This window comes from Schistocerca cancellata, chromosome 6 (genome assembly GCF_023864275.1).
Source record: "Schistocerca cancellata isolate TAMUIC-IGC-003103 chromosome 6, iqSchCanc2.1, whole genome shotgun sequence".
NCBI classification, from domain to species: Eukaryota; Metazoa; Arthropoda; class Insecta; order Orthoptera; family Acrididae; genus Schistocerca; species Schistocerca cancellata.
In genome coordinates, this window is record NC_064631.1 from 345,865,204 (window position 1) to 345,884,913 (window position 19,710).

The following is a 19,710-nucleotide window of genomic DNA, read 5'->3' on the forward strand; positions in this document are numbered from 1 at the left end:
ATCATCATCATCATCATCATCATCATCCCTTTCAGATGTTCCAGCTAAGGACTAACACCAATTTACATTTCTTATTAGTTTTTACTTGCTTTTCTTCCAGTATTTTTTCATCTGGTCGTTGTTTTCTCTTGCTGTCTTCTGACCGCTTCAGACAGTTCCTCACTATCCTGCGTTGGACTCCTTCCATTTTCAGTGTTTTTTCCCTAAACACTTCTATATCAATTGTCCCTTCAGCTTTGTTTGTTTATTTTTTCCCAAATCCTTGTCTAGTTCATGGATCCAACTTGCTGACTTTTTATCCCACAAATACTTGAGAAGATCTTTTTGGTTCATCTACTGCCTTACGTTCTGTATAAATGTCCTAAACATACTAATCTTCTTTTTCTCATTACTTCTCATATATTTTCCATGTTTTTCCCTGTGTTTTGATAATTAATTCATTTTTTCAACCTTCCATAGTTGCTCATAGGCCTAATATTTTTTCTAATAATTAGCCCTTCACTTATATTTTATGTGTCTAAATAATAGTTTAACCATAGACATTCACTTGAATTTATGCCTTCTGACTTCACTACTGTATTGTAATGCCTATTTTTGCATTTTGAGACAGGCTTTCTTTATTGTAAAGGTCTTTACTTACACCATACACCTTTCCCATGTTATGTATCCTTTCATCTATAACTTCTTTCAAACCATTCCCAAGATATTTGGATATTTAACATCCTCTGGTTGGCCAGAATCTGTTTTCAGAAATTTTGGTCTATTTTTAATGTTGCTTAGAAATTTGTTTAAAGTTTTTATTGTGGAATTGTTATGCTGGCCAATTTTTCTGAAAGATTAATTTATATTACAGAAGAGATCACACTTTTGGAAAGTATAAAAAAGTCATCTGCAGTGAAATAATTATTCGTGCAAGCATTTATGCTGTAACATCTCTGAGTCAAAGAAAATTCTCTGTTGGTTAGTGGCACTTTAAAAAAATATTAGTGTCCAGAATCAAATCGGACATTATTCAAGTTAAGAATTGTTCATATGTACTAGTGTAGCATTGGTTATAGTTTTCATTAGTTTCTTTCATATGAGAATGCTTTGCAATTGACTTATCTTTTCAAAGAAGTGATTCACAGAACTATCATCCGAAATCTGTGACATCCGTATGTTGTAAAATTTAAGAATGTATTCAGAGTTTAAACATAAGTATCCTGAACAGACTAAACACCTGCATGCGACCAGCATGGATTGCAAAAATTTTAATCATGTGAAACCTAACTTCTACTATTCTCACGTGGCATACAGAAAGCAATGGATCAAGGCGGTCAGGTAGATGCAGTATTTTTTGATTTGCAAAAGACATTTGACGCAGTATGACATCAATGCTTATTATCAAAAGTACAGTTTGTGAATAGATTGAAGATTCTTTGGAAGAGAGGATACAGAATGTTATCATGAATGGACTGACAGATATAGAAGTAAATTCAGGTGTGCCCTATGGAAGTGTGTTGGAACCTGTGCTGTTCATGTTGTATATTAATAATGAGCATGTAGACAGCAGTAATAGTAACCTCGGACTTTTTGCAGATGATGCAATTATCTATAATGTCTTAAATAAGATGCACAAATATTCGGTTAAATTTTGATAAGACGTCAAAGTCATGCAAACAATGGCAACTTACTTTAAATTTTTTAGGAATTGTGAACTTCGCCAAAAAAGGAAAAAAAAGGAAAGAAATATTATATGGTCTATGACTTTAATACCAGTGGGAGTCAATCAGCTCGTACAAATACTTGGGTGTAACAGTTTGTAGGGATATCAAATGGAATGATCACATTGTCCTTGTTGTAGACAAAGCAGGTGGCAGACTACAGTTCATTGATAGAATGCTAGGAAAATGCAATCAGTTTACAAAGGAGACATACAAAACTCACGCAACTCATGTTAAACATTGTTCAAGTGTGTAGAACCCTGCACCCATTATGAGTAACAGGGGATACTGAATGAATACAAAGAAGGGCACCATGAATAGTCACAGTTCCATAGAAGTGTCATGAAGGTAATGAAACAAGTGAACTAGCTGACATGTGAAGATAAGTGTAAACTGTCTCACGAAAACCTACATAGAAGAGTGCATGTAGTAGCCAGGAAGGTATGCTGTGTACATCTGATACTTGTGTGTGTCATTGCCTACAAGGTATCACCTTAGTGTTCAGGTACAGAGTTATACCTCAGCGAGGAGAAGAGTGGCTGGAAAAGACAGACAGTAAACTCCATTTAATAAACTTCACAATATGCTTGTGGCGCACCTCCTTCCAGCCATGCATGGGAGGATGAGATCCTCCTTACTCATCTTCGCATAGGGCACAGCCCTATGACACATTGTTTCTTTCTCTGGTGAGAGGACTGTCCATTGTGTTGTGCAAGTGGTGTATGGATCACAGAGTGCCACATTTTATTAGACTATTTTATTTTCAGACCAAAGGGCTCATTTGCCATCTATTTTAAATGAGTCAAACAAATGTGGTATGGCTGTTCTCTAAAGTTTTAGGGGGTCGTTTAATGTATTTTCAGAGTGGCTGGCTCATGATTTTCTTAACAGTTTAAACACTGTCTTCCATGATAAGTGCTATTTTGGTTGTGCAGGATGAATACGGGGTTGAGGGTGGAGGGGGGAGTGCTGTGCAGTTTTACCTTGAATTGCTTTTTAGCTATTTTCTCACATTCTCTCCATTTCAATCACATTCATTTCTACTAATTTTGTATAGACACTAATAATACCACCTTTTTCAAACTGTACAGAGCAAAAATATTAAAAGGCAAGGGTGACATATTTAATATTAGTCATTACTACCACATGAAACCAGATGGCAGTTATGAATCGAGGGACATGAAAGGGAAGCAGTGGTTGGGAAGGGAGTGAGACAGGGTTGTAGCCTCTCCCCGATGTTATTCAATCTGTATATTGAGCAAGCAGTAAAGGAAACAAAAGAAAAATTCAGAGTATGTGTTAAAATCCATGGAGAAGAAATAAAAACTTTGAGGTTTGCCGATGACGTAATTCTGTCAGAGACAGCAAAGGACTTGGAACAGCAGTTGAACGGAGTGGACAGTGTCTTGAAAGGAGGATATAAGATGAACATCAACAAAAGCAAAATGAGGATAATGGATTGTAGTTGAATTAAATCGGGTGATGCTGAGGGAATTAGATTAGGAAATGAGACACTTAAAGTAGTAAAGGAGTTTTGCTATTTGGGGAGCAAAATAAGTGGTGATGTTCAAAGTAGAGAGGATATAAAATGTAGACTGGCAATGGCAAGGAAAGTGTTTCTGAAGAAGAGAAATTTGTTGACATTGAGTATAGATTTAAGTGTCAGAAAGCCTTTTCTGAAAGTATTTGTATGGAGTGTAGCCATATTTGGAAGTGAAACATGGACGCTAACTAGTTTGGACAAGAAGAGAATAGAAGCTTTTGAAATGTGGTGCTACAGAAGAATGCTGAAGATTAGATGGGTAGATCATATAACTAATGAGGAGGTATTGAATAGAATTTGGGAGAAGAGGAGTTTATGTGGCACAACTTGACTAGAAGAAGGGATTGGTTGGTAGGACATGTTCTGAAACATCAAGGGATCACCAATTTAGTATTGGAGGGCAGCGTGGAGGGTAAAAATCATAGAGGGAGACCAAGAGATGAATATACTAAGCAGATTCAGAAGGATGTAGGTTGCAGTAGGTACTGGGAGATGAAGAAGCTTGCACAGGATAGAGTAGCGTGGAGAGCTGCATCAAACCAGCCTGTGGACTGAAGACCACAACCACAACAACAACACTACCACATTACACAGTCAGCTTACAAAAATAAACATTTTAGTTGCTATTTTTATGAAAAATACTAAAATAAACATATCACATATTTTAAACACAACATTGAGTGCATTAGATATATGCATTCATTGTTAACTGTTTGAGATTGCATATATGTTGCTGCAAACAAAATAATTCAAGCACTTGTTTGTCTCAGTTCAGCCTAGTGGAGTGAAAGGTTAATTTTCAGTAATAGGTTGGGAAAACTGCCACAGTGGTATCCATCCTTTGTATCCTGTGCCAAATGTGATCTGTATTATTTGTTAGGTATGTTGACAGTTGTTAAACCAACAGATGTAAAACTCGCCATTGTGGTAAGAGATGTTTCATCTTATCACTCTATTGTAAAAGGCACACTGATGCTCAAAGTGCCACTCTCTTTCTGTCATAGAATCTTCTCATCTTAAGACTATCATTTTCGCCGTGCTATAAAATTTTCGTGGTTAGTCGTCCTACTTAAATTATATATTAGTTCTTCTGTTTATGATTTAGAATTTCTGGATATTAAGAGATCCAGCAGGCTGTTTGGAAATGATGGAGAAATTCTGAAGGGGAGGAGAAGTAAGAATTTTCAGGTTTGCCAGTGGCATTGTAGCTCTGTTAAAGACTGCCAAGGATGTGGAAGAAGAGTTGAATGGCATGGATAGTGTCTTGAAAAGGAGATAATAAGATCAACAATTAGAGTGAAACAAGGGTAACAGTGTGGTCAAGATTAATGGGGCAAGTCTTAAGGAATTACATTAGGAAATGAGGCACTTCTGCTATCTGGGGGAGCAATATAACTGACAATCGCTGAAGTAATAAAGAGATAAAATGCAGGCTGGCAATAGCAAGAAGTGCTTTTTTGAGAAGAGATATTTTACCACTAAATACAAGTTTAAGTGTTAAGAAGTCTTTTCTGAAAATATTTCTCTGTAGTGTAGTCTTGTACAGAAATGAAATGTGCTCTATAAACTGTTCAGACAAGAAGTGAACTGTAGCTTTTGAGAAGTGGTGCACCAGGTGAATGCTGAAGATTATATCGATGGAGTGGACAAGTAAGAAAGAGGTACGTAATTAAGTTGGGGATAACAAAGTTATTGGCCCAATTTGGCTAAAAGGAGGGACAAGTTACATTCTGAAACAACAAAAATACTTAGTTTGTAATGAGTAAAATGTGTGGGATAATAATTTTAGAGGAAAAGAAGGGCTGGATTGCAGTAAGCGGGCAAAGTTGGATGTAGGTTGCAATAGTTTACACAGAGGTGAAGAGGTTTGCGCAGGGCTGGTGAACTGTATCAGACCAGTTTTTGGACCGGAGACAACAGCTGCAACAAGGTATACAAAACTTCTTAATTTCAAAATGCATTCAGAAACATTTTAAGCCACTTAGGTTTGTTTTTAGGGAATACAGCATTAATGAAAATTCATTTAATAAAGGCAATGGAAACATTTTCTTGCAGTTATACACTTCATTTAATAAAGGCAATGGAAACATTTTCTTGCAGTTATACACTTGTTCCTGTGTTATCTTGAAGACTGAAAAGATGTATTCTATAGAAGACATTAAAATTAGAAACAACAGTGTGAACGATTGTGATGCTCAACTGTTACTGCAGCCATAACTGGAGGGGCTGCGGATTTAAATACTGTTTTGAGTTATGGCAGGTAAAAAAACAGAGAAATTTGAATCGGGCATTTACTCATAATTGCTGAACACACACCTGTTCGTGAAAGGAAAGGGAAATCTACATATAAAGAAATAAAGAAAATTATTACTTCAATATTGTGACTGAAGAATGGCCACTGAAACAGGAACGACTATAGTAAAGCTGATAGGAAGACCAAGTTAAAATAATTGAAACTATGGGATTTAGAATTTTGTAAAATTCCTTCTTTGAGATACAAATTGAAACACTGAAATGAAAAGATATGTGTATGTGTACTGCAGTGCTTGGAAGGTTGCTGTAAACCTTGAGTGAAGAGAGATGCAAGGTACAAGAAATGATTAGAACGTAATGGGTTACTACTACATCTGAATCATACCTAAGAACTGAATCTTGACTGTTATTTCATTGTTAGTGATCAACATCAGCAAATACAAACATCAGATTTATTACAGGTGACATGTACATCAGAATAATTTTTTTTGTATGTGGGTTCATATTTGTAATAATACATATGAAGATGAAATCTGCAGGAAAAATGGATTTTCCAATGTATTAATGAATGTTCTTGCATCAGTGTAGCTGCACCAATAGTCTTCACCATAATACTTACTGTATTTCCTCTTTTTGCAGGAAGTTTTATTTAAAATCATGACTAGTTTGATAGCTCAGTGACATTTTTTTTCCCCCCCCTCCAAAGGCTCTTAAACTTCAGCTACTCTTTGTTGGTTATATGTACTCTTTCCCTTTGTGCTCCACCCAGAATATTATATAGCTTCTCTCGGATACTGCTAAAGAACGTAGTTCCATTAAAAAATTTAAGGATGTTAACCACACAGAAAATTACCACATAAATGTCTTTTTATAACTCACAAAATATCTTTTGTGATATTGCACATACTTTTTTTTTAGGTCAGTAATGAGATTTTTCTTTCCTCCTGTAACTTCATTCAACACACACAGTTGTCAATTTGCTGCAGCAGTGCTCTCATCAGTTACTTTGTATAAAATCTTGGTTATTTTTGTCACCAGTGATTTACTTCAAGTGTGTGAGTGAATGCTGTCTGCAGCCTCCATTTTTCATTTGAGAATGGAGACACTTCTAATGACTTTCTTATCCTTGGGTGTACGTCACTTCAAACTTTTAATTTAGGCTAAGTCTTCAAAAATAATTTTAGTGAATGAATGTCAACTAATACAGTGAAGGGATCTCTCTTTATTTTTGCCTAAGTTATGTTTTCAGACCTGTTGGTGGACGTAGCAGCATTTGCTATATGTTGGGGCCATCCTCATATTTATTTTTTTCAGAAAAGAGGTGTTTGAATGTTGCTGATGTGCAGTGTCCAGCAGCTCTGATGCAGGTAACAACTACTACGAAATTGCTTGAGAAGCCTCTCTGTAAAACTACAATCAGTACACAAACATGTCCTGAACTGTCATTAGGAGTATTTATATTTAATGGGTTATATGACATTGTGATTGCATAAATACTTTGAAATAGAAAGGAAAGATCATTGCTACAATTAATATAATTTTTTCTAGAAGTGATGAGGTGAAATATCTGAAAAGGGAGGTGGGCATATTTTTGAAATATTCTGTGGGGTATTACATTGTATTCCAATAAATACCATTAAAATTTGTAATAAATCAGTGACCCCCCACCCCAACTTTGCACAGGTAGGACTAAGTATCAGCGGTATACGGCTTGTCTGGTGTAGCAGTAATTTTGTTTACGAGCCACTGCATAGTGTTTGTAATTAAAATTAAGAAAACAATGCTAGATAACTAGATATTATCACATTCTTGACAGCGGTATCTCACTCTGTCCTTGTGCTGCAGTCAGACTGCCTTACACTGCATAGTGGGGACTGTAATTTATGTATGTATAGATAGAAGAAGGTAGGTAATACAGATCGTTGTGTCTTTGTCACCTGATGTTAGATCTTACTGAATAATAAATGAAAGAAACATGCAGGCCTTTTTTAAAAAAAGAAAGAAAACATGCTGTGTGCTTACAGGCGGTGGTACTGGTCGGTTCTAGGAAAATAAGTCCTATAGATATAGGTCTGAAAACATACAGTAGTGTACGTCACATCAGAGGGTGCTCCAGTTTTGAACCATTCTGTGCAGCCCGCAAATGCTAACCTGTAGAAAGCAGTGAAGATCAAATGGATGAAAGTCAGTTGAATGAGAGACCGTACTTGCTGAAGCTCTTACACCAATCCATCACTATTTTTTGTGTATTATATCTTGTCACAGGGGACATAGAAATTGGAGTTGTGTCCTGTCATACAAAGCCAGATCCATTATGTCATATGAGAAATGTTCTGTAATAGTGCAGGTAATTTAGTGCACAGAAATTGGTGTTACACAGCACATGGTGTTATGCATCACCTGTTAATTTGTCATTTACAGTATATGGTCATACGTTTCTGTCACCTACAATTCCTTCCCTCAGACATACTGATACTAAAGTGAAACTGATGTCCTGCTTCCAATATTGCATGAGGGTTTGCAGTTGCCCTCATGTGATTATCATGATAATTTATTATTCATTCTAAGTAAATCCCCTCCGCCCCCTCATTCATAAGTAAAATGCAAATTGTGAACTGTGGATCTTCACTGTTTCAGCTTTGAATCTATTCACAGAAGAGTAATGTGGGATATTGGCCTTTTGGCCAGAGAGCTCACAGCACACAGTGATGCAGGTAAAGTAACTGTTGTGCAGAATAATTTGTGACACAAGAGTGTGATTTACGCTCTCAGGGGCCACAGTTCTTTGCAAAATTGTTTCTTTGTGATTTACTTGTTGTCATTCTTGCTGCTGTGTATCTGTGTGAGGTCAGTTACACAATCCTGTCTCCAGTCTGTTGATAATTTTTATTGGATCACTGTTAGTGGTACTGGGTTTTAAGTATCTGAAACAAAATTCAAGATTAATTCTTCAGATTGGAATAGCTGAAACCATTTTCCTTGACAGCCATAAAACCATTGAAACTATTTTCTCTCATAAATATTTTCAGAGGCCCAATGTGCTCAAGTATTTGATGATAATTGGTCAAGTAGTAATGCAGCATGTGCATAGCCTTTATGTTGACTTTGATTAGCCCAATTATAGGATTTAGTGCTGTGCACACTGATGCTTATAAATAAATAATAAATAGTAATGTCTTGGACAATATGTTAGTCATAAATTCATGCAGTCTCACGGAATCTAAATTCCTGTAAACCTCTTCATCGATCAACAAGACTCCTTGTCTTGGAGGAAGCATAAAAAAATACAAGTAGTCTCTCCTGCAACATCAGAGCATGAAAACTATTTACATGGGAATTCTAATTAAATGGGCTGGCCGGTGTGGCCATGCGGTTCTAGGCGCTCCAGTCCGAAACCGCGTGACCGCTACGGTCGCAGTTTCGAATCCTGCCTCGGGCATGGATGTGTGTGGTGTCCTTAGGTTGGTTAGGTTTAAGTAGTTATAAGTTCTAGGGGACTGATGACCACAGATGTTAAGTCCCATAGTGCTCTCTCTCTCTCTCTCTCTCTCTCTCTCTCTCTCTCTCTCTCTCTAAACTATTAACTATAATATTTAAATAAACTTCACAGTTCACTTTATATATGTAAAATTACAGGGCGATCAGGGAATTTCAGACGTGTCAGGGAAATTTGGTAAAAAAAAAAGAAAACACCAAACACCACACTGGAAAATCTCGTTTTCTGTCTCAGTGGTTGAAATGGTTTGTTTACTGAGATGTCGTGCATCGTCACTGGCTGCGTGCAGCTGAGTACGTGCGTCGCTTCCCTTCTCCCTCATTCTTACTTGTCCCCCTTTCTACTACTCCCCTCACCTTGAAGTCAGTGCTGCCACCACTTCTTGCTACTAGCCTAGCAGCTCCCAACGAGAGGTAGGGAGGTGCAAGGAGTGGTTTGTTTGGATCTGATTTTCTGAAACTGTTGATGTAACAGCCGGAGCCAGTAGTCATGTTTGCATGAGCTGTGTCTTGAGTGATTGTGTGTGTGTGTTCTCATTTTATGACAAAGGCTATGGCCAAAAATTTAGTTGTGAGAATGTGATTGTCTTTTCTATGTGCCTGTCTGGGGCTCAGCGATCATCTTTATGGTGAGTTGCTACGTATTCCCATTAGTATTGATTCTCACAGTATTTGCACGAGTTATCTGTTGCATGGATTGATCATCACAGCTCATTTCATTAACATGGTGTCTGTGACATGTGAATAGCAGGCCACACAAGTGGACTTTCATGACGGGCCATTTCTGTGGGTATCTTTAATGGATCAGGCCTGCCAATCTGAAGTCCATCGTTTCCCATTAATGTGCAGGTCCTGCCCATCGGATCTAGTCTCATTGATTTGCCCGCAGGCTGGGTCTGTTTGTGTGTGGTGTAATGCGATGGATTTTTGTGATTTATCCATGGACTCAGGACAGTGGTGCTCCTCGGCAGGTCAGAGACCATGGGCAATGGATTTAAGGAATTGTGACTGTCTCACTGCAAGTACATTGTACACTGCAGCATTTTATAGACATTTTATTTAGTCTGGTACAATTTTGACACTTCGAAAGGTGTCTGTGTATTAGAAAGTATGGATGATAAGAAGAAAATTGTGACAGTCAGTCGCTGTTAGTTGGCACGCTATGTACTTGTGTATTTCTTGAAAGAAAACTCACGATACTGGTAAAATAATAGACATAATATAGTGGGTAACAATAGTAAAACAAACATTTTATTGGGGGCCACCTACAGTGTTGGTTTATGAAACTCTTCCCCGCCTTATACACTTCTCTCAAGAGGCCTGTTTTCCTGAGGTGATTTCTGAAATTGGTGAAGGTATTTTAAATCTGTCTTGCAACTTCAAGGAAATGCGTATTTTTGTCAGCAAAAGTGTTTTGTTTTATTGAAATAAAATAACATTAGTGGTCTTAATGAAACATATATACCATTAGCTTGCTTGCTTTCTCCATCCTAAAACAGTTAATTACAAAAGATGTTGATGTTAGTACTTAAGATTTTTGCTCACATGTTTAAAAAATGCAGAAGTCCTTCCATTTTTTTGTCAAATTACATCATTACTTATCCCTGAGACCTCAAACTTTGTCAGGGAAAAATGCTAAAACTTGTCTGGAAATCAAGGAAACCTCAGGGAATTTCACTTGGGGTAAATTGCGGCAACCCTGAGCTAATATATTCAGTTTAATTATGATTACTACCCTTGTAAGTCGGAAGGCTGTAGGCTAGGTGGTGGTAAAAAATGCGAGGATACAAGGAAATGTAATAAGAGGGTTGTCTGCAAAGTAAGTTCCATTTGTTTATATAAAACAAATGTATACAGATACAGAAAAAATATTTATTGTACAAAAATCTACAACTGTTAAACTACTTTTCTACATAGCTTCCGAAATTTTGTAGGTACTTGTCATAGCATGGTACAAGTTTCTGTATGCCTTCTTCATTGAAGGTTGTCGCCTCTGTAACATGTGGTAACATGTTCTTTCAGCTTGTCATCATTGTTGAAGTGTTGACCACCAAGGACAGATTTTAGGTGTAAGAAGAGATGGATGTCGCTAAGAGCAAGGTCCAGGTTGTACGGAGGACGATCAAATGTGTCCCAGTGAAATGCCTGTAAGAGTTGTTTGGTCGCATTCGCCATGTGAGGTCGGGCAAAGTTTTCGAAATTTCAGTTTTTCAGTGACAATTTCATGAATTAGTGATCGTGAGATTTGCGGAACTTCCATAGCAAGAGCACTAAGTGTAAACTTACGGTTGTGCTTAATCTTCTCTTCAATTGTGTGAACCAGTTCATCAGTAACCACAGACGGGCATCCACTTAGTTCTATATCGTGCACTTGATCACGCCCTACATTGAACAGTCTGACCCATCTCCTAACCATTGAATCACTCATAGCATTTTGTCCATAAACCTCACAGATTTTCCGATGAATTTCCTTTGGTTTAACTTTCTTTGCATTTAGAAAATGAATCACAGATCTGATTTCACACGTGGCGGCATTTTCAATTACGGCTGACATTATAAAGAAGCACTACAAAGCACATGTCAGCAGCAGCGATCTGAAAATGGCGTACATGTCTTCTCGTAGAGTCAGGGTAACTGCTGCACAAGCTCGGAAATGTGATTGTACCGCTGCCGCGAATAGAAATGGAACTTACTTTGTGGACAACCCTTGTATGAAAATGTTCTCTGTAGATGGTCTGCTAAAGAGGCCCCTTCACAGTAGATCTTTGGATGAGAAAGTGAGATTGAAAGAGTTAGGTGTGTATATAATCAGATTCTTAATTTTCCAGAACAAATCCATAAGCTTGAATACCCAAACACTCTTAAAAAATCTAGGAGGAAATTGCCCCCAACTATGAGAGAAATTGAAAAAGTTGTTAAAAGCTTGTAAAGCTTGTGGAAAAACTTCTGGTCCAGCAGAGCTTTTAAAATGGTCTCTGCCAAAGGTAAAAAGCTAAAATTAATATTTGAAAGAACCTGGAAAACAAAAAAACACCTAGGAGAGTGGAAGGTGGCCTTGATTCTTCTGCTACATAAGAAAAGCAATAAGCAAGATGTTGACAGCTATAGAGGAATTTCTTTGCAACCAGGTGCGTGTGACATTTTCCAAGTTTATGCTAAACAGATTTGAACTAACAGTGGAGAGTAATTTAGATGAATATCAAGGTGGCTCTAGGAAGGGCACATCATGATCTGAACAAATATTTAATCTGAAGTCAATCATTTGCCACAAAATACTGAATTTGAAAGATGATTGTTGGTTCCAAGAGGCCACTGATTCTGTTGACAGAAAATATGGATTAAAAAACTGAGTAGGAGCAGGTTGATTCCACTTTCAAGTTCTTAGAATATTTCCCCTCAGTGGACCGAGGGAAAAGGTAAAATGCTATCCAAAGATTTACGTGTGGAGTATGGGGATTTGCGAGCAGCATTTCACGTAGTGATGCAGTAGTCCCAGGGTTAAGGCAACTCACTAGTAGTTTGTTGGCTCGGGTTCAATTGCAGCTGCTGCCATAATTTTATTATTATTATTGTTCCTTGCAATGTTATTAATTATAAAATTTAAGTAGTTCAATTTATGTATGTGAAATTAACCTATTCACAGTAGTTGAGTTTCTAACTTTGTAAGCCGAAAGCTATATGCCAACACATTGTAGCACATGGACAAAATTTTGAACAAGAAACCACTGCTCCCATCATCTAGTGAACAGTTTTAATCAGATTTTCTAAGTACAGATTGAAACACCCAAGTCATGATATGTACTAGACCAAGAAACTAGGCTCATTTGTATAATACTGAATCATTGTGGTTAATTAATTGTTTCCTAACCTAGAATTGCTTACTTTGAATCAGTATGCTTCTACCATGTGATAATTTCAGGCAGGATCTTTTTTATTGTTGTTATTTCATTTCGTCCTTTAAAAATCCGACAGGTAACTTTAGTCTACTTGTTTTCCTTATCTTCCGAATATTTCTTCAACGTGTCACTAAGAGTTTGCCATCATTTTATTGTCTATGCATGTTTTAGTTTGACTTCTTTCCGTTAGTTGTTTGGGTGTGAACTTAATGAGAGTCGATCTCTCTGCATGTCATCAGAATAGTTGACAGGCCAACTACAACTCCCTGTTTCTGTGTTCACTAGAACTAACTAAAGTTAAATGTGAGAACAGTTTTGTTTCAGTAGAGAAAGATTGTAAATCTGCTAATGTTACATTACTGATTGACCAGTTGATTATGATCAAGTACCTAATAACATAATTTGTCATTGAATGTGTTAAGAGTGAAAGTAACTGAATTACTGTTCGGCAGTGCTAACACTGTTAAGCAAAATTGGGTTATCAGTTTTGAAAGACTGTTATAGAATTTAATGTCATACATTTTAAACACAGTATCAGCTTGTACATATAATTCTGTATCTGATTAATGTACCATGTATTGTATCTTCCCTGTGTAAGAGCTTTTTCTTGTGTAGATGTGGACGACATTTCTCAAGAAAGTGCATAAACTCTCTTTGCACAACTGTTTGTGTTTTGGAACCGAGATATAAATATGCAGTCATTCCTTTTTAGAGGAATCAGACTGGAGCCCTTATCCCATTATCCCAATTTAGGTTTGCTGTTGTTTTCTTGAGCCACTTGAGACTGGTTGCTTCATCAAATCATCACTAGTTTCCACACCTGTCCTTGTCCATGTGAACTATTGCAATTTGTAATGGTTTCAGTGTTGGTGGGACATGAGACTATAAACTTTCTATACAGTTATAGTTATCACTAAATTACTCTTCCACTCAATGATGATGTCATTGTGATGTACATAATTCAACATACCATGTATCATTCTGTTATCTTTCCGTAGTTTTGTTTATTGAAACTGCAAGGTGAGCTACAAGCTGAGGATGTGGATCGTTGTTGATTGATGTGAAATAATTTGTAGTGGGGATCCTGTGTATTAAGTGGTAGCTACAAGTCATCAGGATTATATAGACATGTTTGGTTACGCTTGTGTGAGATATTTAGTTTCTTAGCTTTTCAGGCTTCTTAATTGCCTTAAACACTAGCAGGAATTTAACTGGTCTTCTGGGGAGTCGTAATGAGCAGTCACTTTTCAAGAAAATATTGGAGATTAATGATATTGACAAGACATCAGCAAAGCAGTAATGATGAGGCACACATTACAACATTTGTAATAATTAACATTTGACGTATCTCCAAAATTGTTTCATAATGGGCAATGATTATGGAAACATTTACTTCGAGTCAACAGTCTCCTTAACAGCAGAAATCGTGGTTGAAATCCTATAACAGCAGAATATCACTATGCTCTGCAGGCTGTTAATGAAGGTCCAAGCATGTAGATTTGGTTCCCAGATATGTGACTCAAAGACCTCTTTAAGTAATAGAACCTAGTACTACGTCCTTGATGGTCAATATTTATCAGAGACATAGGTATCATAAGGAGTGCCCTTGGGCAGTGTGATGGGATTGCTCTTATTGTCTATACACACAAATTATCTGGCTTTCATAGTGAGTAGCAGTTTGTGCTAATGCTGTGGTTTACAGGAAAGTATCATTGTTGAGTGACTGTAGGATGATACAGCAACATCAGGAAAACATTAGATTACTACTCACCGTAAAGATGACCCATTGAGTTGCAAACAGGTACAATGAAAAGACTTTTACACATTGTAGCTTTTGGCCAAGGCCTTCTTCAACAGAGTAAACACATGAGTATTCACACTAGGAAGCACACCTAGTGAGGTGTGCTTGATTGTGTGAATGTGTGGTGTATGTATGTTTACTTTGCTGAAGAAAGCTTTGACCGAAAGCTGCAATGTGTAACAGTCTTTTGATTGTGCCTCTCTGCAACTCAAGAAGTCATCTGTACAGTGAGTAGTAATCTGTCCTTTTCCTAATGTTGCTGATATTCCAGCCTGGAGTTCCATTCTTTGTAGGGTGATACAAGATGACTAAGACATAATTTCTAGTTGGTGTGATGAATGGCAGCTTGCCCTTAATGTAGAAAAATGGAAGTTAAATTTAGATAAGTAGGGAAAAACCATCCCATAATGGTCGAATACAGCATTAGTAGTGTGCTGCATTACACTGTCACGCTGGTTAAATATTTAGGTATAACATTGCAAAGAAATGTGAAATACAAGAACAACTTGAGGATGGTAGTAGGAAAGGTGATTGGTTGGCTTCAGTTAAATGGGAGAATTGGAGGAAAGTGTGGTTCATCTGCAAAGGAAACCACATACAGACCATTGGTGTGACCCATTGTTGAGTACGGCTCATGTGTTTGGTATCCATGAAGGTCAGATTAAAGGAAGACATAGAAGCAATTGAGAGGTGTGCTGCTAGATTTGTTACTTGTAGGTTCGATCAACACAAGAGTATTACAGAGAGGCTTTGTGAACCCTGATGGGAATCTCTGGAGGGACGGCAATATTCTTATCGAAGAGCACTATTGAGAAAATTTAGAGAATTTGCATTTGAAACTGCCTGTTAGATGATTTTGCTGCCCCAATGTACATTTTGTGTAAAGACAGAGAAATTAGGTCTCTTGCAGAGGCATATAAATAGTCGTTTTTCCCTCCCTCTATTTGCAGTGAACCGGAAAGGAAGTGACTAGTAATGGTATAGGATACTCTCCACAATGTACCTTGAAGTTGCTGTGAGACATAGATTACAGCTTTTCACACTCTAGTCTCATTGACAAATGCATTCTGTAGCTTTCTCAGTAGCAGTTTTCCATCTGTGTAGTCAGATTTGGGTTGGATTAGAGAGCGTGTGTGTTAATTGTATGTCATATTTAAGTGCTATAAGTAGCTTTCCCCAAAGTTTTCATGTTTGGACACAGGCAATTTAAATTGAAAATGAAAAATTTTGTATACTGGTATACTGATTGGCATGGTTTATTCTGAACATGACTTACTGCCTCTGTGGTTTAGTAGCTTTTGTAGTTTTCTACAGAGACAATGGTTTTGGGTGCAATTCCAAATGGCTACTCCCTAGATTTTTGTGCTCACTTGCATTATCATGCAAGCTGCTGTGGCACTATTGTTTCGAAAGTGTTGCACAAAGTTTAGATCCAGAAGGTAATTGTCATCAGAGTTGAAAATTATCACTTTCTTGATATTCATTGGTAACATTTTCATTGCTTCACCTGAAGAATTACTAACTTTAAGTGCAACATTTTTTTTAATGATTGTACAAAATATATGTTGTTAACAAAAGCAAAGTATGTTTTATACCTGTACAACAAATGTAACAGTAAAGTAAGTCTGCATATTGACATAAAGTGTAATAAATTTGTAGGTACCAAAATCAGAGGTGTGTAATGTTTTGTATTAACGTAATTACAAAGCTTACAGCAGATTAGATGTACTTTTTGTTTCGTGGATTTATAGTGGGGAGACCCTCAAGGATTATTCTTCATCTGTTTTGGCACAAATGAAGACATTCTTACTCCAGTTCTATGTTATTGGCCTGCTTGTCTCATGAAAATTGTTAACTGGCATTTCCATATTTGTGGAAATGTCAAGAACTTAATTTAGCAAACTTGTTTCATTGCTTAGCCAGTGAAATAGTGATTATCCTTAATTTTGTTACATTTGCTGTATAATTTATATTTTCAAGATTGCTTCTGCTTTTGAACTCTTACACATCTTTAATTTGTGATGATGATGGTGGTCATTTTCTGCAGAATTTATGTGAATCGCTTTTTATAAATTTACTCACAACTCTATCTTTGTAGCCATCTTACACACACACTTCTTGTGGTGCTATCTGCAGATCCTCAATCTTATCCAGAGAATTTCTAGAAACAATCATAGAAATCAAATTTTGACTTTTGATACTAAAGGAACCGGTTCTTAACAATTTTTTTTTAAAAAAAAGGGGGAATGCACGCCTCCCCGCCCCACACTTCAGCGCGTGCAAAAAAAAAAAAACGTATGTATGTATGTATGTATGTATATATGTACATATGTATGTATGTATGTACAAAGGTATGTATGTCTGAAGAGCAACCATACCGCGAAACTTGTACTTCACCCTGCCAGTGTTGTTAGTAGCCATGTCACATTATTCCCTCCTCCCCCCTACCCTTACGGTAGCTCAGTTTATCTTTGTAGTTTACAAGATTTTCTTTTCATATTGTTAAGAGTGAAATGGAACTTGAAATGTTGTTTCACATTATTTGTTAGTGGTGGGCTACCTGTGTGGCATCACAGTTACTGGTTACCAAAAAGAAAACATAGGGAAAGGGTGTAATTAGTTTTTACGTAAGTGGTTGTCCCATTTCAACTTTCCGATAAAGTTCTGGATGCCACATGCTCTTGGGTGTCACTGCCATAACCAAAGAGATTTTTTGGAGAGCTGGTGATGGAGTACGCAGAGAAGTGGAGTAAGAAGAGTGACATTAGTATAAGAGTTCGTGACAGTTTAAACTGATCAAACAACAGTGCGACAACTAGGAAGTACTTGCCACATGAAGTTAGGGTTATATTTCAACAATAAACAGAAAGTTATGTATAATGGAGTTAATAGAATGGCAGATGGAATTGTTCTTGTGTATGTTATAGTGTATGACCTCCAAATCTTCTGCGTCATTATTGTAGCCATTTAATGAAAATATACTTTGTTGTTTTAGTTGTTTAACACAATGGGGTGACTAAATGTTTTGACAGGTTGATGCCAAGTTGCTCTCCAAACAAGTCATCATCTTCTACACTCTGCAGTATGAGACTTACTAAATTTAGGAGTGTTAATCAACTGACATGTCAGTGTATGAAGATTTTCAAATGAGAAATATTTCCATCCACAAAGTTTTTCTATATTTATTCCTATCAGATTGATAAAGCAAAGTTTTGTAGTCCTAGTCTTTTTGCTTGCCCATAATTGCAGCAAAGCACAGATGTAAGATGTATGTTGATACCCAGCTCAAAGGTTTTGTTGTGTAATTCTGTTGGGGCATTATTAAAAGCAGTGCTCCTCTTTTCAGTATTTTACATTAAGGAATAAGAAATTCTATACATTGTATATTGAATTCAAAGTAAATTTCTTATATATACATGAGGTTAGAAAAAGTTCACAGTAATAAACTACTAGTGCCATTACATTTGTGTAATTGAGTATATCTCTGAATAATCTAAGGCAAAATATTATGACTAACTGTAATTTGAATTTTTGTAGTTTAAAACTATGATTCTGGAGCTCTAACTGTAAGTTTGTGCTCTGATGGATTGTTTTGTGTACTGATTGTAGTATTTATAGAACTGTTTTCTATTCATCACAAAATGTTAGAAACTATTGTTCACTGTATCTGAGCACTAATTACTTTTCTTGAACTTATGTTCTTCCTAGTAAGTTACTTTCACCAAAATAACAAAGCATTGTAATACAGATTTTTGTATTTTACAAAGATCAATAAGTTATGAAGTGTAAGTTTAAAGTGTGCATTGTACTGGATTGTTTTGTGTACTGATTGTAGTATTTCAAGAATTTGGGAATTGTTTTCCATACTCCTACAGAAACTTGCAACAACAATGTGAATTTTTTGAGTTAGCTAAATTGAGGTTCATTCCTCTTTACAGAGTATGGTTCTAAGCTTTAGAGTATCAGAGCTTCAGATGCTTTTAGGCTTTGCGGGCAGAAATAAATCTGGGAGGAAGACTGAGTTACAAGCAAGAGCTGTGGAACTGCTAAAGCTCCGTTCAACACCTGTAACAATGAAGATTAAGGAGCTCTATAAGTCTATCCAGTAAGTATGGCCTGGCTGTAGATAGCCTTATTTTCAAAGCTTCTTTTCCCTAGGTACTTCGGAGACATCCTTTTGTGCTCTGAAGGTGAACTGCTTACCTTCATTGTATCACATGCAGTTCATATTTTCTGCTAATCACTACAGGCTCTCTGGCTTCAATATTATTTGTGCTTCATTCTTCTTGCATGTTGTATCGTTATTGAAGATGTATAGCATTGCTATTTGTGATTTCACAACAACCATGACTGTGATATTGAACTAAAAAGACATGAAACAAAACCAAATAGTAATTGATGAGTTATAGGCAGCTAATGAGAGCATTGCAGCAGTTTTTCAAAAGGTGAAAACTGAATCATTTCCAGTGTAGGAGTTTTGTATAGGAAATTAATATGTTTAGTTTTCTTTCGTGCAGGATTTTTGTCATTTTGTCCACATCATTAGTATTTAAACATGCCTATAATTGTGGCTTCATAACAGTGTAGTAGGCCGGGGATAGAGATAAGTTCTGTTTTGCTACTGACTAACTCACTGGTATTTAAGTTCAGTGTTACAATTAATTTTTCTTTAATTAGCATAAAAAAAGCTTTTGAGTGGGTATATTTTTCTTAGCATTTAGATTGTCATATCTGCCACATGGAACCCTTCCCCCCCCCCCCCCCCCCCCCCCACACACACACACACACACACACACACACACACACTCTTTATTTTTTTCTTTTCCTGATGTAAACCCAAACTTACTGAAATATATTTGTACTTTCATGGAAGTAGTTTCTGTTCATCACGCTAATCTCATTGTAGTATGCGATCAGAGTAAATATTAATAACCCCCTCCTCTTCCTTATCTGTTTGTTTGCCAGGGAGGGAATGGGGAAGATTGGTCCAACTGTCATAGTATAGTTCTATGGTTAATA

At 36.8% G+C, this 19,710-nt stretch overlaps 1 protein-coding gene across 7 annotated transcripts in view; it reads left to right on the top strand.

Annotated features, from left to right (window-relative positions):
• Positions 1-19,710, top strand: part of LOC126190754 (E3 SUMO-protein ligase PIAS3) — a 261,787-nt gene that overhangs the window by 27,330 nt on the left and 214,747 nt on the right. For 5 of the 7 annotated variants that reach the window (XM_049931264.1, XM_049931262.1, XM_049931267.1 and 2 more), the window contains one exon: positions 18,630-18,796. The exons of 1 other annotated variant lie outside the window; for it this stretch is intronic. In XM_049931264.1, coding sequence (XP_049787221.1) covers positions 18,630-18,796 — 167 coding nt within the window. Of the gene's footprint in view, positions 1-6,845; positions 6,867-18,629; positions 18,797-19,710 lie in introns of those variants that run through there. One more of the 7 variants, XM_049931263.1, reaches the window with a different exon arrangement.